Source organism: Gossypium hirsutum, chromosome A11 (genome assembly GCF_007990345.1).
Source record: "Gossypium hirsutum isolate 1008001.06 chromosome A11, Gossypium_hirsutum_v2.1, whole genome shotgun sequence".
Taxonomy (NCBI): Eukaryota; Viridiplantae; Streptophyta; class Magnoliopsida; order Malvales; family Malvaceae; genus Gossypium; species Gossypium hirsutum.
The window spans coordinates 1,301,458-1,328,736 of NC_053434.1; the positions used below are offsets into that span (position 1 = coordinate 1,301,458).

At 33.4% G+C, this 27,279-nt stretch overlaps 6 protein-coding genes across 8 annotated transcripts; 2 read left to right on the forward strand and 4 right to left on the reverse strand.

Moving 5' to 3' along the window:
* Positions 1-951: 951 nt before the first annotated feature.
* On the forward strand, positions 952-4,540 carry LOC107924382 (hydroxyproline O-galactosyltransferase HPGT1). Its single transcript, XM_016854806.2, has 12 exons — positions 952-1,335; positions 1,456-1,519; positions 1,592-1,641; positions 1,757-1,950; positions 2,460-2,523; positions 2,608-2,680; positions 2,809-2,929; positions 3,003-3,090; positions 3,171-3,221; positions 3,428-3,499; positions 3,586-3,698; positions 4,198-4,540. The coding sequence occupies exons 1-12, from the start codon at positions 1,220-1,222 to the stop codon at positions 4,218-4,220; spliced, it is 1,029 nt and encodes a 342-aa protein (XP_016710295.2). The 5' UTR covers positions 952-1,219; the 3' UTR covers positions 4,221-4,540.
* Positions 4,541-5,059: 519 nt separating this feature from the next.
* LOC107924383 (uncharacterized) lies at positions 5,060-7,339 on the reverse strand. The gene is made up of 5 exons (XM_016854807.2): positions 6,996-7,339; positions 6,867-6,919; positions 6,620-6,784; positions 6,356-6,457; positions 5,060-5,344 (listed from the first exon to the last, which is right to left on the reverse strand). The coding sequence occupies exons 1-5, from the start codon at positions 7,204-7,206 to the stop codon at positions 5,210-5,212; spliced, it is 666 nt and encodes a 221-aa protein (XP_016710296.1). The 5' UTR covers positions 7,207-7,339; the 3' UTR covers positions 5,060-5,209.
* A 583-nt stretch (positions 7,340-7,922) lies between these two features.
* On the forward strand, positions 7,923-10,897 carry LOC107924659 (ubiquitin-conjugating enzyme E2 10). Its single transcript, XM_016855201.2, has 5 exons — positions 7,923-8,259; positions 8,352-8,429; positions 9,569-9,696; positions 10,182-10,286; positions 10,448-10,897. The coding sequence occupies exons 1-5, from the start codon at positions 8,061-8,063 to the stop codon at positions 10,589-10,591; spliced, it is 654 nt and encodes a 217-aa protein (XP_016710690.2). The 5' UTR covers positions 7,923-8,060; the 3' UTR covers positions 10,592-10,897.
* Positions 10,898-11,426: 529 nt separating this feature from the next.
* On the reverse strand, positions 11,427-13,586 carry LOC107923236 (probable WRKY transcription factor 53). The gene is made up of 3 exons (XM_016853451.2): positions 12,990-13,586; positions 12,291-12,416; positions 11,427-12,185 (listed from the first exon to the last, which is right to left on the reverse strand). The coding sequence occupies exons 1-3, from the start codon at positions 13,319-13,321 to the stop codon at positions 11,645-11,647; spliced, it is 999 nt and encodes a 332-aa protein (XP_016708940.1). The 5' UTR covers positions 13,322-13,586; the 3' UTR covers positions 11,427-11,644.
* A 4,604-nt stretch (positions 13,587-18,190) lies between these two features.
* Positions 18,191-21,095, reverse strand: LOC107923725 (putative RING-H2 finger protein ATL21A). Of its 2 annotated transcripts, none has more exons than XM_041080478.1 (2): positions 20,300-21,095; positions 18,191-18,759 (listed from the first exon to the last, which is right to left on the reverse strand). In XM_041080478.1, the coding sequence occupies exons 1-2, from the start codon at positions 20,988-20,990 to the stop codon at positions 18,332-18,334; spliced, it is 1,119 nt and encodes a 372-aa protein (XP_040936412.1). In that variant the 5' UTR covers positions 20,991-21,095; the 3' UTR covers positions 18,191-18,331. The 2 variants fall into 2 exon arrangements, with proteins under 2 accessions (XP_040936412.1, XP_016709384.1); XM_016853895.2 differs by having other exon boundaries at positions 18,192-18,777.
* Positions 21,096-21,754: 659 nt separating this feature from the next.
* LOC107922711 (vesicle transport protein SFT2B) lies at positions 21,755-26,949 on the reverse strand. 2 transcript variants are annotated; one of them, XM_016852847.2, is made up of 6 exons: positions 26,666-26,949; positions 26,508-26,561; positions 25,169-25,242; positions 24,666-24,783; positions 24,368-24,426; positions 21,755-24,252 (listed from the first exon to the last, which is right to left on the reverse strand). In XM_016852847.2, the coding sequence occupies exons 1-6, from the start codon at positions 26,753-26,755 to the stop codon at positions 24,174-24,176; spliced, it is 474 nt and encodes a 157-aa protein (XP_016708336.1). In that variant the 5' UTR covers positions 26,756-26,949; the 3' UTR covers positions 21,755-24,173. The 2 variants fall into 2 exon arrangements, with proteins under 2 accessions (XP_016708336.1, XP_016708337.1); XM_016852848.2 differs by having other exon boundaries at positions 23,998-24,252; positions 24,666-24,778; positions 26,666-26,931.
* Between the last annotated feature and the right edge of the window lie 330 nt (positions 26,950-27,279).

The window sequence follows — 27,279 nt, forward strand, 5'->3', positions numbered from 1 at the left end:
TATGAAAAAGATTCAGAAAAGGAAAAATAGAATTTAAATTATATCTGCGGCATGATACGGCGTCGTTTGCATGATTACATTTGCCATATTAAGTATAAACCGAGAGTTACGCTGTGTTACCATATCATCCAAACCTACCACTTTCTTTCCATATATACATAACTCAATTTGCATTTCTATACTATGGTTCAATGGTTAAAATTTTCTGTTAGTCCCTATATTATGTGTATGTTATAAATTTAATTCATATATTTTAATTTTGTCAACTTTAGTCCTTGTACTTTTTGAAGTGATCTGTTTCGGTCTCTATATTTTCGAATTTTAAATTTTTAATCCTAACACAAACAATAACAATTAAATTTGTTAATTAAAATTTCATTCTATTTTCTCCGTTTGGATCATTCATAGTCTCTATTATTCTCGAACTTTAAAATTTTAGTTTTAGCACAAACAATACTCGTTAAATCTATTAATTGAATTTTTGTGTAATATGTAAAAATGTCAAATTGACATGATATTACCGTATTAAATTTTGAAAATAATAAAATTTTGTGTAACAAATTTAAGAACTATCATTTGGTTAAATTTGAAATTTCAAATGTCAAAAAGTATAAAGATTAAAAATATCAAATTAAAGTAAATAGATTAAATCAATAATTTATACGTAGTATAATGACTAATAGCTAAATTTAATATAATTCAATTGTATTTATATATTGTATTATTAGGTATGCACTTGAGAGGTACTTATATTATAAGGATTAAAATCAAATTAGTCCTTTTATTATTAAATTTATCAATTTAATCCATACAGTATTAAAAAAAATAGAATAATGTCAGATTGAAATATAACTAATATTTACTCTCTAAAATCACTGTTTAATAAAATTAATATTTTAAAAAATTAAATGAAATATTAAGTCGAATGATATTACAGTATTATCATGTCCTGATCCAAGTTTCCAAGTGTATTTAAAACCCAGAAAATCCTGAAAGATTTGAGGCTTTGCAGTTGCAGGGCGTTGCACTGAAAACCCGAAAAGACAAGACCGACAACCTCGGAGAATTGCTTTCAACAGTGACAAGTCATCTTTTAGCCAGTCCCTGAACCATTCTACGATACGATACCAGATCATTGAAAAAAAACCCAGTACTTGGACTTGGATCTACTTCTCATTTACATCACTGAATCTGGGTATTTTTTCTTCCATTCAAGAAGATGATGCAGAGTAAGGGATCCAATAGCAAAGTATCAAATAAGGTGTTTCGAACACGAATCTCTTCGTTGTTGATCTCCATGTTCGCCATTTTTGCTTCTTTTTATGTTGCTGGCAGGTCAGTTCTTTAATTACTATCAGACCCAAGTTTTTTAAATTGTAATTTAAATTCATTTTACTGATTAAAAATCCTTCTTTTTTTCTTTTTCTTTTTTTTCGGTTTCTATGTGGAATTTAGATTATGGCAGGATGCACAAAACAGGGTTTATTTGATAAAGGAACTTGATAGAGTAACAGGGCTGGTGAGAATTTAGCTGTTTTTTTTTTGGTTGGTTTTGATTTAATTGATTGAATTGCTGACTATTTCACTTTAGGGTCAATCTGCTATATCAGTGGATGATACTTTGAAAATCATTGCTTGCAGGTAAGGTGGAATTTTGTTTTATTTTGACTTTTGAGTACTAATTTACAATGGGAATTTCTATTGCAATTTTCAACATTAATATTTTGTTGAGGATTGGCTTCTTTTTTTTGTATAGGGAACAACACAAGACATTATCTGCCCTTGAAATGGATCTAGCTATAGCTAGACAAGAGGGTTTTACTTCTAAGCGTTCATCGGATACTAGCGGGGCTGTTTCGAATAGAAAGCCGCTGGTAGTAATCGGAGTTTTAACAAGATTTGGCCGTAAAAACAACAGAGATGCTATACGTAAGGCTTGGATGGGAAGCGGTATGAACACTACTTCATTCATTATTGTATTTGTTATTGGTGTGTAAATGGATTTATGTTCTTTCAGAAATTGGGAAACGGTACGACCACCTGCTCAAAATGCTTGTTTAATAGGTCCCATTTGTAGCTATTAGTCTTTAAGGGGATATATATGCATCCCCGACTGACAATTTATGTGCACACAAATGGGAAGCGCTATGAACACTTGGCTTTCCATTAATCATTATTGTATTATCTGTTGGGTTAGATTTTGTTTGCATTAGCGGATTGTTGTGTAAATGGATTTATGTTCTTGTCGGAACTTGGGAAGCGGTATGAACACCTGTTCATAATAGGTCCTGTTTGTAGCTATTAGCCTTTAAGGGGACAAGTTCAATATATGCATCTTCAACCAACAATTTAAGTGCACACAACTAGTTTAACATGTATGCTGTATCATGCATTAGTACTGAGGGACAGTAAGAACGATTTTGGGATTGCATTGATGACCTGAATTGTTAATTTTCCAGGTGAAACTTTGAAGAAAATGGAGAAAGAAAAAGGTGTAGTTTCACGATTTGTCATCGGAAGAAGGTATAATTTTCTCTTTCAATAGGGTCTTGCAAATTTATGATGATGGTAGAGCTAGAATCATTCTTAAGTTGCATAGCTTTCCAGTGCCGACCGTGGGGACAGTTTAGACAGGAGCATCGATGATGAAAATAGGCAAACAAATGACTTTATCATTCTCGTAAGTCAACAGAACACTCCTTATGCAAGTATTACTTTCAGAAGTCGGTCAAAAGCAGTTGGTATTGTTTCAAAAACTCGGTTACCAATTCATCCGTATAACCATTTCTATATACTTCCCTTAAACAGGACCAAGTCGAAGCACCCGGAGAGCTTCCAAAGAAAGTCAAAATGTTTTTTGCTCTTGCTGCAGATAAATGGGATGCTGATTTTTATGCAAAAGTCAATGATGATGTTTATGTAAATATCGGTTAGTATCACAATTGATGTGATACAGAATTCTCAATTTTGAATCTTCACACTCTCGACTTGATGTTTTCCAGATGCCTTGGGAGCTACACTTTCATCTCATCTAGACAAACCTCGTGTTTATATTGGCTGTATGAAATCTGGCCAAGTTTTCTCAGAACCGTGAGTTCAACTTAGACATATATGAGTTTGATATATTTGAATAGCCTTTATTTCTTCTCATGCTTGCAAAATATTGGCAGGAGCCATAAATGGTATGAACCAGATTGGTGGAAGTTTGGTGATAAAAAATCGTAAGTTTTACCACCATTGATATCATCTTTGAATTCTAGACCAATATCTGTTAGTATTACATATTGCCTACACTGTCAAGATCCGTGTTATCGGTTTAGTTGTAAAAGCACTTCTGCTTTCCTGATTCTTGTACTGGTTATTGTATATTGATATTTGTTTTCCTTCCATGGAGTACGTTCTCTTATTTTTTTCGGGTGTTGGACAGATATTTTCGCCATGCTTCTGGCGAAATGTATGTCATATCAGGTGCTTTGGCTAAATTTATTTCGATAAATAGGTCAGGGCCTTTACTCTTTGGTGTTATGACTACTTAAGTTAGGCTGTTATAAAGCAAGAAGTTGATCCTATTTCGTTGAATTGCAGATCTCTTCTGCGCACTTATGCCCATGACGATGTCAGTGCTGGGTCGTGGTTTATAGGTCTCAATGTCAAACATGTAGATGAAGGGAAGTTTTGTTGCTCATCTTGGTCCACAGGTCTCTTCCTCTTTCTCCCTTTTTCTATTTGATGGCATCATGGTATGCATAATTAATATAGATATTAGTATCCAAACTTTACTACAAAGAACAAGCTACGTTGCTCCAACTCTTCATTTTTTTTGAAATATTCATATTTGACTCCTTTTTTCCGACCCATATGTGGACATGGATCTGTGGATATACCTTCCTAGAACCCTCCAATGCGTGAAAGAACTTTATACTCCTGTCACATGCATATCCATGTTTGAAACTTACACTCAAGTCTGAGTTGCTCAAAGAACAAGTAACAAAAGTAGGAAGTATTATTTTCCTTACTCCTTAGTGATAGCCATCAGATAGTTTCAGGTATAGAGATCCCAAAACAGAGAACATTCTTCTTGATAGATCCTATGTACTCTTCATTCTCCTAAAGTTCCCATGTCTGACATTCTTGCATCGGTCTTCTCAAGGTAAACTAACATGTATTTCCTTTGTTTTCCATTGGATGTGATTTCAGGAGCTATTTGTTCTGGAGTATGAGTTTATTTACCGATCCCGGAAAAGCAATACGAGCCCCAATGTTATATATATGAGAGGATGTATCTTATTTTGATAAAAGAATTGCTCCTTAGAGTTTTGATTAGAGGGCTTATTACTTGCTCAACACAAGTTGTTTTAAACTGCCATATGATGAGCCATTGAGAGCATGGTTTGAAACTGACACAGTGAAGGGGCTTATAGATAATAGTAGATTTAAGAGGGTTATATTATTCATTTTTCTTGTATAAGTTCATTCTTTTATACAGGTAGAACATATTGGATACATGATTTATTCTAATGTTAGGCATCGTTTGGATTAATATATTAAGTAAATCTATCTTACCCCGACTCGAAACTAGTGTGGATACAAAATTGTGCTCTTTTTCTCTCATGTTTTCTCGTATGATGGAAATATTATATTTATATATTCAAACATTTTCATATTCATGTTGGTAAAAGTTTCATGAAAGTCCTACTAAAAGGTAGATTGTAATCTATCTTTTCTACTCAAAAAATAAATAAATTAATCTCTATATATGAGATTGACAATAAAAATTGACATGATTGATAAAATAACCAAATAATGATACATAACATGCCATAGATCAAATTTTAACAATAGATATTAATAAAATTTTTAACAAAAAGATTTGTTTGTTCTTTAATCTACATGCAGAGGCCAATTTAGGCCTTCATTTGTCGATTAAAAGGGAAAATGCAATTTGACCCCAGTTTTTGGATGATGATAGGCAACAACTTATAAATGTATTCTCCAGAACAATACTTTAGGGGGAACAATACACCCATACATACAATTAACAACAAAGAGGCAATAGTTATAATAGTAATGTTTGTTCTTTATTAGAGACGACAAATATTGTAGGATGACTATTTGTACAATCTCTTGCAAAGCAGCAAAACACATAGATGGCAGATTATCATTCCAGTTTTCATTGACATACAAACTATTTTGGTTTATTTTAACATACTCATGATGAGCTGTTAAGGAAATGAGCCAATGCCTTGTCTGTGTCATTGTCATACATGAGTAAGGCTTCAGCCACATTGTTTGATGAGAACCCCATTTCTCGCAGTAGGTTGTAACCGGTGACAAATTCCCGAACCTATCAAAGGACCGAAACAACATAAATATATATATATGAAAGACGTGCTTTAATGAACACTTTTTGAAAATGCCAGCTGCATATCCAGAAGAATTGATGAAATGAAACTATTCAAGCTAAAGCACTTGGAGAAATTTTCACCCCCATCACGATATGCAAGGAAACTAAGACATGGATCATGAAAACCAGTCATTTCTCCTAGAACCTTATGGAGCCAAAAGAGAAAGAAGACGGGGTAGCAGTAAAGAATCTGAGCATGCCATTAAACGAAATTACTCTCTGCTAATCATGAAAATGCAGGTAGACAGGATCCCAATCATCCCTCCAAATCTAGAGCATAAAACACATGTTACAATTATTTCGTGTATCCCCAACAGGATATAAAGGAAACCAAGTAATGGATCATGAATATAAAGGAAACCAAGTCATGGATCATGAAAGCCGGTTATTTCTCCCAGAGAGGTATGAAGCCAAAAGAGAAAGGAAACAGAGTATAACAGTAAAGAATCCGAGCATGCCATTAAACCGAAATTACTATCTGCTAATCAAGAAAATGCAGATAGGATCTTAATCATCCATGATGACTATGTATCCTAATCTCAAGCATAAAGCACATGTTACAACTATTTCGTGCATTCCCGACATGCTACAAAGGAAACTAAGTCATTTATAATGAAAAGCAATTAATTCTCCTAGAGCAGTATGAAGCCAAAAGAGAAAGAAAACACAGCAACAGTAAAGAATCCAAGTATGCCAATAAACCGAAATTACTCTCTGCTAATCAAGAAAATGCAGGTAGATAGAATCCTAACTATCCATGACGATTATGTATCTGAATATCAAGCATAAAGCACATCTTGCAAAATAAAGACATCTGGGTGATGAATGTTTCAAAGTAGACCCAATCAAGCTCTAAATTAGGACTATGATTAACTCATACACTAGATTCTAATAACAATTATCATCAGGTTTTTCTACTACTTTGATGAAGGAACATCTTTCAACACATACCTTGGTTGGATTGTCGCCATAATTTGCAACCGCAACGGTCACTGCTTCTCGGCTGAGTCCAGAGGCAATGTATTTGCTCACCACAGGATCTGAGTTTGCACCCTGCACATTCAAATCATTGTTCTGTTTCTTCAAAGAGAATCCCTTAAAAGCTCAACCAATATGAACCAATTTCATTAAAACAAAATCCTAAAAAATGTCATCACAGATAAACCATCGAACAGACAGGTTACAACGTTAATCAAAGACAGGTCTAAAGCGTACCGTTGAAGAAGAAGTTTCGATAGGCTTGGAAGAAAGGTTTTCCAAGCCAAGCTTACTCCAATTCATGTTTTCTTTTTCTGCTTCAGCCAAAATTTTCCTCTCAAACTCGAAATCAAACTGAAAATTGCTTCGAGGAATATCCCCAACTTGGGGAGACAACTGAGGCTGCAAGAAAGACAAATTAATTAATAGGATAAACATATTCATCTTATTAAAAACCCCCAAAACGAAGCGACTGAGAGCTTACCGGAGGTGTAATACGATATTCTGGTTTCAAAGCAACCCTAATGCCCAATCCCGCTGTCATAAAACAAAATTAGAAAAAAGAAATGAAAAAAAAAGTAAAAAAAAATTATTTTTAGGGGAGATAGTTTACAGGAAGAGGAAGGCGAAGAATTCTGGTGGAAAGAAGAGGCGCGAGTGGTGGGAGGGGCAACACTGTGAGCGGCGGGTTGACCACCGATCCTCGGGTACATTGAAGATCCGTACATCGGATGGGTAGATGACGATGAAGTGGGTTGTTGCCGGTAAATCGGGATCTGCGCCTCGTACGGTGGACCCGTTCTGTTCCTGAAATCGTAATCCATTGCGAATGTGATCGGAGAGGATGAAAGAAAATTTTGAAATAAAGGAGGAAATTATTAGGAAAATGAGAAAATGTCTCAGTTTGCGAAGCCTGTACATTTTCTTCGATGATGATCTGATGGTTACGTACGCGCCTACGCAGTCAGGGAAACAACTATTGGGTTAATTTTTATTTAGTCCCGAAGTTTTGTAATCAATTATCACTTTGGAATTTGAAGAATATTTTTATTCAATTGGGCCCTTAAAAGTCGTAAAATGTTATACTCCTTAATCCAAAATTTTCTGCCCTTAAAAAATTAAAGCTGATATGGCGAGCTAGGAAAGCATCGCTTTGCATTAAATATTTATTATATGAAATAAATTATAAAAAACTACATCCAATATCATTATACTATAAGTTATATTTTGATTATTGTAATTCAAAAAATTATAAAATAGATATTAAATTATTCAAAAATATTTATTTAAGTTATTGAATAATTAAAATCGTTATCATATAACATTTTCTATTTCCATCGCTGCCACTGCTTAAAACTTTCATTCCCTTCTCTTTTTTATAATTCAAATTTTTTCGTATAATATTTTTAAATATTATAAATTTATAAATCAAAATTCAAATAATTTTTATTTTTATTATTTAATTATTAAATTAACTTAAATCTAAAAATATTCTATTACTCTTCGATAAATACTGATACATTAGGACGATTATCAAATTGTCCTTTCAATCACGTCTCGTATTTGACAATGACGAATTCCTATGTATTTTTATATTATTATATAATAGAAGAATTATAACAAAATACTCTCGTTTATTACTGAAAAAGAAAAACTCCCGTAAAATGAACGCCAAGTCATGGACCCACAAGAGAATAATAACTCAATCAGAAACGCACAACAGAGGCCGGTCCACCCATTTATAAAATACCGCCACTGCAAGCGATCACAAATTCTCTCATCTTTTGTATTTCGCCTTGGTTTTTCTTCTTCATTTTCCCCTTTCCTCGATCAAAATCCTCAGCTCTCTTACCGCCAAAGGAGGATCATCTTTTCAGGTTCGGTATCTTCGTTTCTCGCTTTTAATTGTTCCTTCTTTATTTTTTGCCTTTTTTTTAAAAAAAATTGATCTATGCTGTATGGATTGTAGGTTTTACGATGGCATCGAAGCGGATCTTGAAGGAATTGAAGGATTTACAGAAGGATCCTCCTACATCTTGCAGCGCTGGTATTGCATTTTCTCGCTGTCTCTATGTATATGATTTCCTTTTTCGCTGTTTTTATTTTCATTTTCTCGATTATTGAATTTTTTTGTTCTTATATTATTGTAGGACGGTAGATTTCTTGGTATATATGTTTCGGATTTAATTGAGGATTGAAAAAATTATTTTTTGGTATAATTATCAGTGATTTTCTTATAAAAAGTTAATAAAAATAATAGTGATATTTATTTGCGATTATTTGGAAGTGATTTCGATTTCGTGTTAGTGTTTTTGCCTCATATCCGTGTTGTCTGTGTAAGTTGTTTTATTCTAAAAATCAGTCAAGGCCCATCATCAAAAAGAGGAGCAAATGTAATTTTAAAATGTCTGAGAGAATGGAAAAAAGGTATTTCAGTATGTTCAAATGGAACCTTTGATGAATTAAATTTGTCCATGTACATTGTCTTATCGTGTTTCAGTTGATGTTGACAAAGGAATTTGATACATTTTATATACTGTATGAATTGATGATAATGATTGCATTTTCATCGTGCGAAAGCATCATCAAATGGAAGTCTTTTGCTTTGGTTTAAGGTTTGAAAGTGTGCTACTTCAAAGACAGAGTGGTTGGAAGGAATATATATATTTCCCCTTTTCAGCTTATAATAAGAGAAAGGGAAGTGAAAGCTTTAATATATTTTTGTCAGATGATCCTCAGACTGTATCTGTATCTGATATGTCTTGTATCGGCCTGATAGGGTGAACTAGGAAGAAAGCCTGTAGTTTGTCCCAACCTCTCTCTGTTATTTAGTTTATGACCATAGTTGATTGCTAGTGCCTTAACGTCCATCAAGTTGAATAATAGTTCTAAACTGGGTTTCTTGTTGGGGCTATGGTTCCTTTGTTGACTGTTTGTTCTGTTTTATGTGCTTTTCTCAAGCAGCTAAGAATCGTGACTGAATAGCAGGAAAATAGTTTTCTCGGAATATGAATTATCGTCTAGTTTCTAGATAAGCAATGTGATTATCATTTTGCTTGTATGGTTAACATTGCATACTATATTTTCTATATGCACATGGATATTGTTCTGTATGTATAAGTGTTCTGAGTATCATTGAACTGTTTTACTTATATATTGCTTATGGTTCATCGGACAATGTTGCAGGTCCTGTTGCTGAAGACATGTTCCATTGGCAGGCAACAATCATGGGTCCACCAGACAGTCCTTATGCTGGGGGTGTTTTCCTGGTGACCATCCATTTTCCTCCAGATTATCCCTTCAAGCCTCCCAAGGTACTCTCTATTTGCATCTTTTGTCTACAACAGTCGTAGGTTTTTTACTTTTGTGACATTTGCAAGTGCATGGAGAATTCTTTTGTTGTTTAAATGCTTTTGAGGCATTGATCATTCGCATTTATTCTATGTTCAAAGCTACCTCTACAATCCAGTATTCCATCTTTCTCTGGTATCTACTTTTTATCAAATTTTGAATAAATTAAGGATTGTGCAATGTGATGTATGACCTTTAAGAGTGAGAAATGCTTTAATGAGCATGATTGAAGCCTTCATTACCATTAATCTGTTTTTAAGCTCAGGTTCACATGAAAATTGGAATGCTATTATTTGGTTAATATTCTGAAAAGCTTGAAACGGTGGAAAATATTCAAAAATGAAAACCGACATTGCTCTGGACGGGTAGATTTCTTTTATGTTGGTTGACCAATGATATTGTAAGAAGTTTCTCTCTAACATTTTCCATGTGATGATGGATTTTGCAGGTGGCATTTAGAACGAAAGTATTCCACCCTAATATTAACAGCAATGGGAGCATTTGCTTAGACATCTTAAAGGAACAGTGGAGTCCTGCGCTAACGATATCCAAGGTGATTGTCCTTGAAATATCCCGATATTCATATTCGAAACTTCTTTTATACATTTAGCACGATCCGACCATAGTGAGCTACACAAACCTGCTCATCTCAAAATATGAACTCAATGCTAAAGCTAATGAGAAATGACCATCTGTTTAATATGTTCTTGTTAGGTACTGTTATCAATCTGTTCTTTACTGACGGACCCAAACCCTGATGATCCATTGGTGCCGGAGATTGCTCACATGTACAAAACCGACAAGAACAAGTACGAGACAACTGCAAGGAGCTGGACGCAGAAGTACGCCATGGGCTAACGAGCATTGTTGTGTGCAAGGGGAAACCCCCTTTTTTTTTTTTTTCTTTTTTCATATATTCTGGTTTTTAAAAAAGGTCTATGCATAATGAATGTTTGTTCTGTCATTTGAATCCTAAAACGAACTTAAAAGGAGGTCAACAACATGGCTTGAGTTTGAAAAAAGAAGAAGCAATTGTTGCTTTTTCTAATGTTGAATGTATGCATAAATGTGAAACTTTGGAACAGAGAAATTTGTGTCCTAACTCTGAAAATGTTAACAATTCTCCTTAATCATCATAGTTATATATTTGATAATTTGGGTCAATGTCACGGATGGTTTATACTTTGGAATTTCTTTAGTTGATTCTAATTGATTAAAAATTCGTTGGACTGCTGATTATTTTACGACTCTGTTTCTTTTTTTTCAACTCAAAACAATTCAGTCTTAGGCTTCGTTTGGATGGGCGATTGACTGTGGTGCGGTGCGTTTAACTTACTTTTTATCTCACGCTACAGTATCGCTACAGTATCTAATCTCACCGCCACCGCTGTTTTTACACTAACCGCAGCTAAACGCACCGCCCATCCAAACTCACCCTTAGTCAATATTCATTGATTGAGATTTAATTATATTTTAATATTTCTTGAACATTGATATCAGTTTCTGGCTAAAAGACATTAATATAAGCTTTCAGATTGTTTAAAATATGATGAGTTACTTGAGGTTGTATAATGTATTTATCTATCTATACTTAATTATAATGAATCCAATATTTGAGGCTATTGTATAAAAAAAACAATAATTATTTTCCACCCCAATGTTATGTTTCACTTCCAACTTCATCAAGACCCAATGTATGAACTAAATACTATCAATTTCATTCGTGATTTTTTATTCTTAATTTTGATTCCAATCCTGTTGAAGAAAAATATTATAACATTGGAAAAGAAACAGTCTTCATTTGCTATAAGAAAATCTACGACCTTAAAAAAAGAAAACCTTATTCAAAACTGAGGAAAAGTAGTCATCATTTTCTCAAAGTACATGCAATGAAACAGAACTTTCTCGGCACTATCCATGGCGAAAGAAGCCATTATTATCAAATGTGAAATTTCCATCCAACTGATGGAAATGATCCAAGCCAACAGTGGGCGAGCTCGTTACCGAAGCAGCAGCAGAAGCTTGAATAATCTGATCATCACAAGTTCCAAAATCAAAGTTAGTCCCCGATGTTGCCGGCGATACGAAATTACGGTTGTTGTCGATCACCGAAGGCCATGAAAACACAACGTTTGACGTTGATGAAGTATAAGGGATTAATGAAGCGTATGTTTGATCCTCTAAATCTTGGGTTTTAACTTTAAGGCCTTTCTGGAAGTTAAGAAGTAGATCTTGAGATGATGATGATGATTGTGGTTCAACGGCTGCCATTGAAGAAGCAGAATGTCCTTGTTCTTGGTTTTTTTCAGACATTAGATGTGAGGTTACGTTACGACAAGTATGGGTTCCGACGTAAGTAATGTCAAAGATTGTTGGGTCATCGTCTGATCTTTGTACTTGCTTTGTTGCTAAACAACCATTAATGTTTCGATGTGTGCATCTGTAGTAACCTCTGCAACCATGAAAATCATTCTTTAATTAAGCTATACAGCTTTCCACCCATATACATATATATATATATTATAATAAGGATTTATATTTATTTGGGTTGAAATACCTGGGAAATCTGGAGCCGAGAATGTCTTTTTGTCCGTATTTCCTCCAATTGAAACCATCATCAAGAGTTCCCTCCAGGGCTGTCCCAGGTGTTACTCGGACTTGTTGTGTCCATCTCGGTGCCTTTCTGCAACATAATTATAATGATGAATCCCCTCTATTAAATAATTGCAAATATAAAAGAATGTCATCCATGTCAAAATTCATCGTATATACAAACATTTATATAGGTAAAAGTATTTATGAAGCCCCTCTATTTTAGAGATTGCATCAAATTGGTCCTCTATTATTATTATTTTAATGCAATTCATCCTCTATTATATGGATTAATTTAGTTTATGTACTGATAAAAAGAATTAAATTAAATTAAATTCCAACATAGTTTACATTCTTATATAAAAAAAATATTAACTCTGTTGTAATTTGATTTGATTTAATTTTTTTTACTAATAAAAAAATTAAATTAATTAATTTAATAGTAGGACTAATTTGATGCAGTCTTTATAATAGGAGGAATTTGAAAGAATTTCACCTATAATATGTAAGTCAATGATGTTTGAACCGGATTGATAGATGGAGAACCGAGTATCAATCTAAAAAATAATATTGAATTGATTGGACCGATTGGTTGGGTGAAGGATTGAATAAATTTAATCGGTTCACTGGTTCCGTTATAAAAACATTGATGTATACTATGTACCTTTTCTTGGAAGCATCGGAATCTCTGAAACCCCGGTCAGAGTCTTCACTCGGTGGACTTCCACAGCGAGAATTCGGTGACTCCGGCATTCTGATCACCGGCGTTAGTGGCACAACCGCCGACGCCGACGAAGTGTTAACATTGCAATTCAAAATCGAAAGTGCTTTCTCATATGAAGCTTCAATCTTTTGAACTAACACTTCACGAGTTTCAATATCATAAGACAAAGAAGAGGCACCATTAAGATGTGCTTGAAGTTGCCTAGCTACCTCTCTTCCCTGAGTTAACTCACTCACCAAACTCCTTTGTTCCCATTCTCCCATTTTCTCCATTAATAAAATATAAAAACCAGAAAAGCAAAAAAAAAAAAACTAAAAGGACCAAACAAAAAAGAAGATCAAAATTACTACCAGACCCAGATTTCTTTTTACTGTTAAGTTACAAATAATATATAAGTATATATATATGTGTATATGTGTGAAGGTATATAAAAAGTTTGCAGAAGGGTGTTGTAGAGAATGGAAATCTGGGTGTAAGCTTAAAAGAGGTGTTTGAAGTAATAAATAAACAAAAAGGGGAACATTGATTTTTCTGTTTTTTTTTTTTTTTGGATTTGAATGAAGGAAAAAAATGAGGAGACTGACTGGTCTTTGGTCATAGAAAATGTGGGTTTTTTTCAAATCAAAAAATGCGAACAAGGAAAGTCCAACTTGTAGACTCTTTCTTCCTTACAATATTTTTTTGACTTTTAATCCCTAATGAATACTAAAAGCATCGTTTTAGTCGTTTTCTATTTTTGTGCACAGTTTGGGTTAGAAGATTCCTGGTATGGTGGTATCTAAACGGAAAAAAATAAATTAAATAAATAATAAAATTATCGTGGAAGTAATAATTCTGTGCATTATGTAGGCTCGTCAAAAGATAATTCATCAACCAAATTTATAGATTTTACAAAACTCACATATCTCTAACTTGATTACAAAAATTTTAATTAAGAACTCATTTTAATCTGTCCCGAGTTAAAACTCAATATTCAAGAATGAAATTTGTGGTATAAAAGATTGAAATGAGGAAGAGGTCGTTGTCCGGTGTAGTTATGGGCAATGGCCTTCGACGCGTTGGATCAGACACAGTGAGTGCGCTATATCACACCATTGGCTGACTTTCTTTTTCTTTCTACTACAATTTTAAAATAAAACAATGAGTGCTAAATTGGGTAGTTTTCATTTTAGAAGATCCAACGTGTAACCCGGTTTCATTGAAATTGAAAAGTGGAAAGAGGGGTTTCTCAGATGTTTCATTATATTAGTAAATAGTAATTGCAAAATCGAGAGTAATGAAGATGATTAAAAATTAGTATAAGAATTTTCAAGATCACGGCAGCAACAAATTGCTTCAACACGCGATTACCAAAAGCTCCAGACAAGGCTAACACACACCTCCTACCCTCCAACAACTTCCTGGTAATATCATCAACAATAAATTTTCACCAATCATAACTTCTAATTTAACTAACACATATAAAGGAAAATATTTGTTTTGGCTTTATTAAGACAAGCTCGATTTTTGGCTTTTTTTTTTTACAAAAATGACTCTAAATTATCGATTATTTACTAAAATGACTTAATTTTAAAATTACGTAAATGACTTATTTTGAATAGTAATCTTCGGTGCGGTCGTTATCCTTAGCTGCACCAACGTCAAATCAGTAGTCAATCATTGGGACTTGGATTAAAAAAATATTTTTGGTAGGTGTCGCTATTATCATTTATGTATTTCTTACACGGGTAAAAATACATATATTTTGATTCTTTAAATAATGGAAAAAGAAACATTTTTCTTAATAGTTGCAGCCAATTTCATTGGCGGCACCGAATAATTTGAGAAAAAATTGGTTCAGTAATTAATGTTGGTTGCATCATTTTTTTTTGTTAGAAGAAGTTTGCTTTTTTTCTTCTTTTTTTTTTTTTTGACATGCCATTGATGTTGGCAGCACCAAGATAATTTTGTCAAAAAAATTGAATTTTTTTATGGTGCCGCCCTTAGCATTGGCTGCACTCAATAAAATCAAATATAAATATTTTTTTATGCCTCCAAGCTCTGTGGCATGACTAAAAATATTTTAGCTATTTTATCTCATTAGAATAATGTGTTTTTATTTTAAGTGTTACGATAAAAAAAACTTATTCTATTTAGTTAAAGCGAGAAAAAATTTGATTGAAGATGAGTAACCAAAAGTTGAGTGTATGTGTTTATTTCAATGGAAAAATTGTAGGGGAAAAAAAAGAAGTTAGTTGTATATTTGAAGCCCGACACAAGTTACTAATGCGATTCAATAAGAATATAGAGCTAGAGGAAATGAAGCAAAAAAATCAGTGAAAGAATAGCTCCCCATTGTGGAAGACCTTATCAAAATTATTCTACAAGTTTATCAATCTCAATAGATCTATGGAAATTTACTTAAGTGGAGCTTGTAGATAATGTTGACCTGGCCAATATGATAGAACTTTATTGCTCCAATAAGAACGTCAACACCCTATCAATTCAGTTGTTCGCTGAGTTAGATGATGCACAGTCTGTTGAATATGTAACTCCAATAAGTCAACATCGCGAGGTTGATTTTGATTTGAATGTCGGGTGGGAAGATCAATCAGACAGTAGGGGACATCGCAAATGGCCGAAAATCAAACTATAGTAGGAGTTCGTATTACGACCCTGTCTCGGGTCACCGCCTACAGATACATTCGGAGGTGATCTGAACCGATTTAGATGGTGGGGAAGGATCCGATAATGATCATGATCCTCCCTTGAAATTGTATTTTTTATCAAATCACCCCAAAATGGATGGAAAATTTAACGTTTGTTAACTTAATTTGTTACCATGGCATACACGTGGATTGTTAAGTAGATAACATTTAAGCATTTCATTAATTTTTTAATATTTAAAAAATTAAAAATATTTTTATAATTTATACTATTTTTAATTATTTTTAATCACTAAAAATATTTTTCTAAATTTTTAAAATTTTTAAAAATGAATTAAATGTTGTAGGTCATCAAAGTTAAAAAGATTAACTTTTCCATCCATTTTTAGTTGATTTGACAAAAAAATTTTAAGGGCTAAAAAAGATGAAAAATTAAATGGAGAACTAAAATATATTTTTTTTGAAAAGTTATAGAGCCAAATAAATCATTATGACTTTTTGTTTTAAATACGTTCTAAAGTCATATTCGAATTGACATCTGTTAGGGATCAACCCGATTAAGCAACAAACAAGTAAAATTAGTAAAAGAAATTGAGAAATTGAACATACAAATTTAACGTGGAAAAACCCGTCCAAAGAGGAAAAAAAACCACGGGCAAAGATAATTTTACTATAATGACAAAAGAACGAAGAGTAAAAAAGATGGAGATAAAAACTAAACCCCGAAAACAAAGAACCCTCAAAACGTAAACACAAAATTCTCTGAATTTGTTATGAGTTCTAATCTCTAATGGGTGTATTTTCTAAGGTTGCAAATGAGCCTATTTATAGGCTAAATTCATATGTCAAATAATAATAAAATAATCTAGACTAATCAAAGTTTGATTGAAACAAATAAACAGAGTTTAACTAGAAGGTTATTTCTTAAATTTGACTAAAATAAGAGTCATACTTAACAAATCTCCACCTTGACTCATATTTCCACAATGGCATCTTTGCCAAAGCTTGCCACAAGCCTATCTTGAACTATGCAGGGAATTAACTGACTCGAATCTGTGCTTAGAAATTGGAAGACTTCTAGCCTTTGACTTGTCCACTGCTAAATCAAAATTAACCCAAATCTGATTTTCACAAACACAGTGCCCTAATTTTTCAAAACCTGTATCCAAAAGAGAACCTCTATTCAACGAAATGATCATACATTTTTCCCTCATGTGACCAAGTTGGCTCTGCTCCAAACGAGTTGACTTCGACTCCATAACGGATGAGGGATGTCCAATTTCACCAGTCACTGTAGAACCTTGCATAATATAAAGACTACCGGTCATTTTACTTTTTAACAAAACGAGAGCTCCACGAGATACCTTAATGCCGCTTGACTCGATGTTGATTATGCATCCTTTCAAGTATAAAATACTTAAGGAGATGAGATTCTTTCATAAATCAAGCACATACTTGACATCTGAAAGTGTCCTAATCGTCCCATTGTGCATCCTAATTTTAACAGTACCAATACTAATTACCTTACTGGATGAATCGTTTCCCATGTGCACAACTCCACCTTCAACCGAACTATATGTGGAGAACCATTCTCTATTGGGACACATGTGGAAAGAACATCTCGACTCTAGGATTCACTTGGACGTAAGCTTGGAGTTATTGTTCATTGACACTAATAAGAAATCATCACCGCTTTCATCGGGCAAATTAGCACCAGCTATATCTTCCTCGTTACTCTTAGCAGTTCTTTTATTTCGCAGTTTATAACAATCTGCTTTTATGTGACCTAACTTTTTACAATAGCGACACATTTTGTCTCGCTTATTTGATGCTACCAAAAAGGAAGCTTGCCTATCTGCCTTGTTATCCAAACCAAACTCATTGTCGAGTTTGTCTCTACTCAACAAATGACCCTTCACATCTTCAAACGAGTTTGTCTCTGTCATAAATCAGGGTCTCCCTGAAAGACTTGTATGAAGAGGGTAAAGAGTACAATAATAGCATAGCCTGATCTTCATCGTCAATCTGAACCTCAACGTTCTTTAAATCATTTAAAAGAGTAATGAATTGACCAATGTGATCTCTAAGAAGCTCACATTCGTTCATGGAAAACGTAAATAGGCATTATTTCAACACTAAATGAATTAACCCGGTTAAGCAACGAATAAGTAAAATTAGCGAAAGAAATTGAAAAATTGGACACACAAATTTAACGTGGAAAAATCCCTCCAAAAAGGATAAAAAAACCATGGGCAAAGATAATTTTACTATGATGGTAAAAGAACGAAGAGTACAAAAGATGCAGATAAAAACAAAACCTCGAAAACCCAAAAATAAAAAACCCTCAAAACGTAAACACAAGATTCTCTAAATGTGTTATGAGTTCTAATCTCTAATAGGTGTATTTTCTAAAATTTTAAAAGAGCCTATTTATAAGCTAAATTTATAGGTCAAATAATAATAACATAATCTAGACTAATCAGAGTTTGATTGAAACAAATAAATAGAGTTTAACTAGAAGATTATTTCTTAAATTTGACTGAAATAGGAGTTATACTCAACAACATCTAACACGTAAACTAATAATTAAGGAATCATATATTATACAAAGGTTTTAAGAAATAACAAATAGAAACATCATGAATCTTGTGTTGGTGGATATGACATTTCTGGAGAATTCCTACAAATGGGGCAAGTAGCATTCAATCGGAGCCATTCGTCAATGCAATCAGCATGGAAACAATGTTGGCAATGGGGTATACTTTTGAGAGTTTCATTAGGCCTATATTCAGACAAGCATATTGGGCAAGTGTTATCATCAAGTTTCGGAAGGCGTCGACTCTCGCCCAACACTATTCTCGGATATGATTCTATAGTTGATCCATCAAGGCCAACTACAAGCATGGGTTGCGGTGTGATCGTCGAATTAAACTCCGCTATAGGACGGTGTGGTGCAACATATGACTTGACCTTACTACAAATGTAACATATTAGACATGAGATACTTAAGAGGGTTGGAATAGCAGCACCCACTGTGATTGCATATTGGGCACTCCTTGGAATACCTGATAATGGAGTTTTGACTGCAGTTCAATTCAGAACAAAATATATCATTTACAAAACCATAAAATTGTAACAATATTAACTCCATTAAATAGTAAATGATATATTTTTTAAACAATAAATCTTGACTTTATTTCAATTTGGCATTATTAGATTTTTTTAATAATATAGGGACTAAATTAATCTATTTAATAATATAAGGACTAATTTGATACAATCTCTATAATATAAGATCTTCTATGTACTTTCAGATGATTAGAGTGTAAACAAACTCTAGAAAAAACAATTCTAGGAACGAAAATGAGGCTGGCAATGACATTGAACAAGGGCAAAAAAAGGGGGCAAACAATGACCTTGACCGAAATGAAAAATTGTTTACATATCCCTTTAATTAATATAATAATAAATTTTATTATTTTTAACCCTAAAACAATTTCCTAAAAAATAATAATATTGTGTTATTATTTTCATTTATGTAATTGCTATGAATGTCAAACCTGATTAAAAATGTACAAGTGTCTAGAAATTGATCAAATCAAGTCTTAGGCCATTTGGTAGGTCAACGACATTTTATTATTTTCTAATTTGTCAACGCCTATCTGTCAGGCTTTGCTCTAAATCGCATTGGGGCACTTCACTAAAGTTAATTCTTATTAACTCCACTTAATTATAAAATCTAAATTTTGAATATAAATTATTAAGTATAATAGTAAAACATATTTTTTTATAAAAAATATGAATGGCCATAAATTTTAAATATAAACGTTCGTGGAGAATTAAAATAATTATTCAAGGGTGGTGGGAAGGGAGGTCGGCCAATAGACTTGGGAAACTTAACCTTTGACCTTTTATTTTGAAGTATTTTAAGGTATAATATATGGTAAAATTATATTTTAATTTCTCTAAAAATAATAATTTTTTTATTTAATCATTTAAAATATTATAAAAATATAAATTATTAAAATAATAAAATTATATTTTAACTATCATAAAATTATATAATTTAATTTCACCCCGTTAAAAAAATTCTAACTTCAATAGTTTTAGATTTAAAATTCTACCACATGTGAATATTATCTAAAAACATTTTGATCCATGTTATGTCTTATTTATGATTTGTAATGATGAATTTTATTTTGGGTAAAAGTATCACTGATACCCTTATAGGAGTCAGATTACATTTTATTTTTTTATTAAAAATAGTCAAATTAATCCTTATACGTTAGATTAAAGAACAAATTAATTATTTCTATTAAAAATTCTATCAATTTCTACTGTTAAACAAATTAACCAAACATTTACATGTGAAATGCTAGTGCATACTTTATTTTGATATACAAGGACCAGTTTTTAAAGATAGAATTTGATGAAAATTTTAATATGATGATCAATTTACTGTTTAATGTGATATATAAGAATTAAATTATTATTTTTTAATAAAAGAGAAAAAATACAAATTGAGTGAATGCAAGTACCTCCATGGTTTTATAATAATTCGAATGCAATGGATATAATGGTAGTTAGAATACAAAGAATGTTTACCTCGTCCTCGAGCACTGGAACAACTAATTTCATTAGTTGAATTGGGTTTCAGCCCACACTTAGCGCCCCTCGATTCACACTTACGGCACTTGGGATTACTCCACATTAGCCATAGATCATCGGTGAGGTCCGACGACGATACCCCTCCATAAAAAGGCCACCCAACAGGTACCGAAACGGTGGCAACTCGTCGGCACGTCGACAATGACAAAGAATCAACCACCTCATTCGACGAAGTAGCAAAAACCGTGTAATTATCACCACTAAGGCAACCAATCGGGTTCAACCCATACCTTGAATAATCCAACGTACAATTGAAAAACGTATAATCTTGATCATAAACAGCCGTAAATGGTGACCCAGAAAAGTTAAGCGAAAGGATTCTTTGGGGAAGACAATTGTTAGGATCGTTGACCCATATTTGTTGTGCGCCATAATCAATCGCTTCGATGGTGAAATTTCCAGAATATGGTAGCTGAAGTAACGTTTGGGTTGAGTTATAATTACAAGATAGATCGAAACCTGGAAAGCCACATGACTTGGGTTGGCGGCCGATGAGACGAAAAGGGAATCGAATCAACGGTGACGATTTGGTGCTTTGGCAGACGGATTCGGCGCATGGATCCATGGTGCTGGTTGCAGAGTGTAAGGAGAAGTAAACGATGATGAAGAAGAGTTTGAGAATGTCCATGTTTAATTTGTTTGAAAGCTTTGAAAGTTGAAATTTATATGGTCTTCAAAGCTTTTGCTAATGGCGGTAAATGGAATGAGTGTAAACTAATTATAAGATTATTAAATTAGGCTATTCAATTTTAAAAAATTATAAAATAAATATTAAATAATTTAAAAAAATTATTTAAATTATTAGATTATTAAGTTTTTATTTTAAAATTTCATCAATAAATCTTAAGTGGTAATTTGATAATCGATTCAATAGATCAATATTCATCAATAAATAAAATATATATATTTTAGATCTAAATTGATATAACAATTACTATTAAATATCAAAAAAAATTATTTAAATTAAAATATTTAAATTTTGATTCGTAAATTTATAATATTTATAAAAAAAAACTTTCCAAACAGAAAAAATCATACGATTTTAACATCCCAAAAGCCATTGGAATTACAAGACCCCACTTGATGTCATTTGAAAAAGATATTAGCCAAATAGGCATTTCATCGAATATTTTATGGGCAATAGTCAACCGACCCAAGTGGGCGCTCGGTTGACTTGAAGTAGCTGCCATTGTTACAAAGAATTTTTAAAATTAAAATAAATCTAAAAATTTCACTTAACAAGCATGAGAAATGGAAATGAATATTCTTCGTTAGCAATGCGTGCATGCTTATTAAAGCATGAAAAATGATGTAAGACATCTGAAATTTGACTAAAATAAATAACAATCTAACATTTTCGCATCAAATTTTAGAAATTACACAATCGTTCGATTAAAAGTATCAAATTGAACTCTCATAAAAAACAGGGACTAATAGCGAAATTTTAACAAAAAAATTATTTATCATTACTCCAACAATTTTTTTTATTCTCCGGGAAATTAAAAATCGCTGATTCAATTCAGTTTTACATTCATAACAATTAAAAAAAAATTCAAAAGTCGGAGCAGCGACCATTCCGTTCCCAATCACCGTAGCGAGTGGGTTCTGGGCCTTTAGGCCCGCCCACTTCCCCCGTCTCTTTATTCACGTGATCACCATCTTCACCTTCATCTTCTTCTTTATTCACAGATTCGAGATTCTCTTTCGCAGCTTCTCGATCTCCCTCGTTGGATCTTTCTTCACGGATCAATTGAGTTTCCTGAGCAGAGGAACATACGAAGCGAGTCACGGAGTTGTAAGCTGAACGAGTCACCGACTCTGATCTCGAACCAGTGAAAGACGGTTTGGCTATGGAGTGCTCCGAGAGTGACGCGAATAGGCGGCTAAGGCTGGTTTTCGCCATTGTTGCTCTGTTTCTTTGGTAACTTCAAGCAGAGAGGAAAGTGTGGGACAAAAGAAAAACCTAACCTTTGGTTCCTTTGAAGGGATTAAAAAGAGAAGAGTGAATTGGAAAGATGAAAACGACGTCGTGTTGGAACATGATGCTGCCGCCACGTTTTGATGCTAAATAAATGCAACGTGTAAAACTATAAAACCCCGGGTTTAGGCCCAAAAGTTAAACTTACAAGATCGAGCGGTTTTGAGAGAAAAGCTTAGTAGGATGGAGGGGAGAATGGGCGAAATGCAATGCAGTGGATGGCATGGAGCCCTGAACCATAATCAGGCCTTATTCAAGCTTTACTCAAAATCGAGGGGTTAAACAGCATATCCCGTAATTGGTGATTGTTGCCAACTAAACGCATCTTTGTTGTGCGCCCATTGAATAGGGCCTGAATTTGATTTAAACTAAACTTGATGATGAACCGAATCATAATCCAGATTTGTCTAACCCAACGCGAATTTATTCCCTTGTAATCTATTTCTGGTAAGTGCAAATATTTTTTTAGTTCCTTACTCATCTGGACTTACTTCGAGGTTTTTGTTTAGGATATGAAATTTAGATGGATTGACCGCAAAATTCCTTCCTCTCATTATTGCAGCTGGTCTAACCATTGGTTGGAGTTCACCGGCTGGTTTGTCTAATAATGCCACTATACCAGAGGCACGATTTTCTGGAATACTCTTAGGAAGTCTATCAACTTTAGATTCAATTTCTAAGAGACAAATGCTGGGATCATAGTTTGACTCGTGTTATTTATTTCTCCTCTTATGTCCATAAATTCATCACCCACATTATTTACGTGTTTAGCAGTCGCTTCACAGTGATAGTCGACTTTTTCTCAATTAATTGGATTTTATTGTCCAATTCACCGAGTTTTGCAAGAACAAACCCAAAGCCTGACATAACTTCTCGACTTCTGGTGTTAGAATTTTCTTAACATCATCAACTATGGCTGCTAGTCTAGACGTGATCATGTCTTCAGCAGTTCTAAGATTCAGAACCATCTGCTCTACTTGCAAATTCTTCTGTTGCCAGTTTAGCTAAGTAATTTAGCTGGGCAATAGTTATTCTTTCTCCATGTAAGCTGCTAACCGCTGGGAAAGCAAATACAGGGGCGTTATGTGGATCCTGAGTTAGCTGCTGCAACTCATTAACCATGCTTGTGTACAGTGTCAGAGTATCGGGGCTATGCCACTGGATTTGAGGTAGACCTTGCTCTTGGAGCGTCTAACATGGTTCCTAGTGGTCATCAAGGTTTAGATCTGCCACAGAGTCTAAAGTGGGGCAGCTACGGTTTCATAGTTGTCAAACCTTAAGTAAGTTTTTCCTTCTCTAGTGGTATAGAATTCAGCAGTTGTTGGGTTTTCTTCAGTTTTACTAGAGGTTTCTACCCTTGTTTTATCCCATGGTAGGCCTTGTCACATCATCAGATTTTAATTCAAGGAACAAATTGAAAAAAAAGTTATCAGACTAATATGGACCAATAAAGAAAAATCAACAACCGGTTGTTTTTCTCAATTTCTGGTTTTTGTCGGTTCTGAGCAGTTCACTCAAAGACCAATTTTGGACCGATAAGCAAGTCGACTTTCAATCCGACCGATTTGGCCTACCAGACCAATCCGGTTCTCGCAACACTGCCGGTAGTACCTAAAAAGTCAAGATGAGTGAAATCAACAGAAATCAACTCGAAATCTATCACAAAAATAGAAAATAAAAAATAAAAATCTGAGATACAAACAATGTTTGATTGCCAAAGCAACCTGAAAAACAATATTTTGTGGCAACTGAGACCAGTACACACTTGAGCAAAGCAAAAAAATTAATGCACTCCAAAGAACTTAGAAGAATGGTGTTTTTCCTTTACATAATCTAAAGCTCAGTGTCACAAAATCGGACCATTAGGTCGGAAACAATTCTCCTAGCAAATGGAATATAGCTCAGACAGTACCTGAAAATGCTCAAAGTACACTGATATAAGCAGCAGCCAAGAAAAGTTTGCCTGGGATCTTACTGTAAGAATAGAGCCTTGAACTTTAAATGATAAATGTCAAAGGCCAACTTACCAAATAAGGGCACAAATCTCACATATGATTGCAAGTAATGTCAAAATCTTGCTTTGAATCTGCCAGATGACAAGTTTAAGAAAATGGAATGTGAGTCCATATAGTTCCGATACTCTAAAAAACTTGAAAGTAACACAGAAACTTGAACGAATAGCAATGATGTATGCGCAAACTTAGTAAATGAGGTTTAAAGTCAGGATTTGATATAATCGGACTATGGGGTTTTCAGAGATTCAAACTTACTTCGATTACTAAAGGTTGCCAGAATTGATCTACCCTATCATAGATTCAAACTTACCCAAAGAGCACAAATGAGAGCAAGAATGACAAATCCAATGTAAATCACTGTTGCATAAACACGAACGGAATCAAACATCATTCGTAACTGTTGCTCAGGTCCCATGAGGAATGCTGTGCTGCCAAAGGGTGCCACAAAGTTCAAATATAAGAAAAATTAAGAAGCAAACAATTTAGTAGAAGTTGAACTGTACTAACAGGAACTCATTGAGACCTTTTCATTGACTGAACATTACTAAAGCTGCAATGGATAGGTTAAAAGTTCCGGAATTGAACAGACATTAAACTACTAGATTGCCTGGATTGGTAAAACTGGTTTCAAAAGCATAATATATGAAAGTCAAGACACAGTTATGCCAATTATGCGACACTCAAGGAGAAGGATCACTAATGGTTGAAAGACTATTCCTTAGTTACAATGTCCACAAGCACCTTTTATGACTCAAGTAAACCAAATCATGTGTTGAGAGCATAATGTGGAGATGAAGGCACCATTGGACCTACCTTCCGACTGCCAAGACATTGCCAAAGGTGAACAATAATGCGAATTTGATTGGTATGGCAAACACAATAAGTGACTGCAAAAGGAAACAAAAAAGTTGCTAGATGATGTCATACATATATCAAATACGGAACTTGCTTTACAATTGCTACCGCACTATATCGTTCCCCAAGATGAACCAACAAAACATGTGTAAGAGACAACTTGATACAGCTTGCTCTTTTTTGTGGAAGTGAGGAGGAAACTAGAGATCATATGTTTTTTTCCCTTGTGCTTTTAGCTAATAAGTACAAGACTAAGTTCTAAAAGCATGCGGTGTTCCTCAACCAGTCTTGTGAATTCGTTTGGGCTTAAAGAATCTGTTATAGTGCCTGTATCTACATGATCTGGGTAGAGATAAATGGTAGAATGTATAAGAAGGAACAAAAAACCTGTGGATGAGCTTGTAAATTGCATTGGAGAGAATGTCATTATGATTTCTTCAAGTGACTCAATCAATAAGGATATTTGCTCTAAATGGGGAAACGAGTGAAAAAGACTTATTCAAAACATACTATTTTCATCTTTAACTTTCCTCTTTTGCTGCTATATGCAGCTATTGAACTTGAAATCATAATAGGGCTTCTCTGTTCTTTCTTTGGGTAATAAAGGATTGGATAAATTACACTCAAGGCCACTAAACTATTAGTAAATTTACGTTTTGGTCAAACTTCAAAAAATTACAAAATGGTTATTGAACTATTCGAAAGTTTTCATTTAAGTCATTGAATTATTTGAAAGTTTTTCTTTAAGCAATTGGGCTGTTAAGTTTTTCTTTTAAGTCCGATTAACAAACTCCAAGCTACAATTCGAAGATAAGTACAATAAATCAGCATCCATTGACAAGTAAAAGAATATATTTTAGATCCAAGACAATATGACAGTTAGTGTCGGAGGTTGGGGAAAAAGGCTATTTGGATTTTTGGCTATTCATTAAAAAAAAGTTTAAATGTAGAAGAGAAGGGAGAGGAGAGCTTTGGTGCGAACAGAAAATGCTATAAAACAGTGATTTTAATCGTCTAATAACTTAAACATAAACTTTCAAATAGTTCAATGACCATTTTGTAACTTTTTTAAGTTGAGTGACTAAAATGTAAACTTACTACTAATTTAATGACCTTAGGTGTAGTTTACCCATTTTACTTCAATCGATGAACTGTAAGTATCACCAATCAAAAATGCTAATATACATCGAACCCTAGAATCTAAACGTGTTGGATCCCCAAATAGTGATTTTTTATTATACATCCAAATTTCAAATGAAAGAAAAGAAAAAATGCTTAAAGAATTGAATGATCATACCAGAAACATAAGAACAAGACCCGAAAGTAAACAAGCGGCGGATGCGTATATTCTCTGCATCAAACAAGAAATACCCAAAATTTGAATTTACTGAAAAGAAACATAGAAAGTGAAAATTCAAAGTGTTCGTAAAAAAAAATGAATGAATGAATTATTACCTGCGTAGTAGAGAGTGAGCATATGCCTTCAGAATTTTCATCTAGGAAGCTTTCAGCTCTGTCTTCTTCATCATTCCCCATTTTCCACATTTTTTAACTTCAGACTCTTTGACTGTTCTTCAGATTCTTTTTCCCTATCTTTTTGCCGTTTATTTTCTGTTTTATTGTAATTAAATTAACTGATCATCACAAGACAGGGATGGCTAGAACGACGACGGTTTATTCTAAAACGAAAAGAGAAAACAATTTACCCAGGTTTTTAAAACTGGAGCGATAATGGAATCGATTTCGTTTATCGATTTAATTAAATAAATAATTAATTTTTATAAAAATAAAATATTAAAAACCGATTAATCGGTTTAAAACTTTTTTCCAGATTAGTATGTTAAATGATTCTCAACCCAATTAATTTGGTCTGATTCAAATAATTATAACTGTAACAATATATAAATTTGTTATCAAATTCAATTCAAAACTCATGCTTCGATATTTGAAAGTCGAGATACATTCAACACTATAATTTGAAGAAATGTTAAATTTCGAATTACTTTAAACTTATTCCATTTATTACTTACATTAATTTATTGTGATTGAAATTGTTGATATAATTGTAA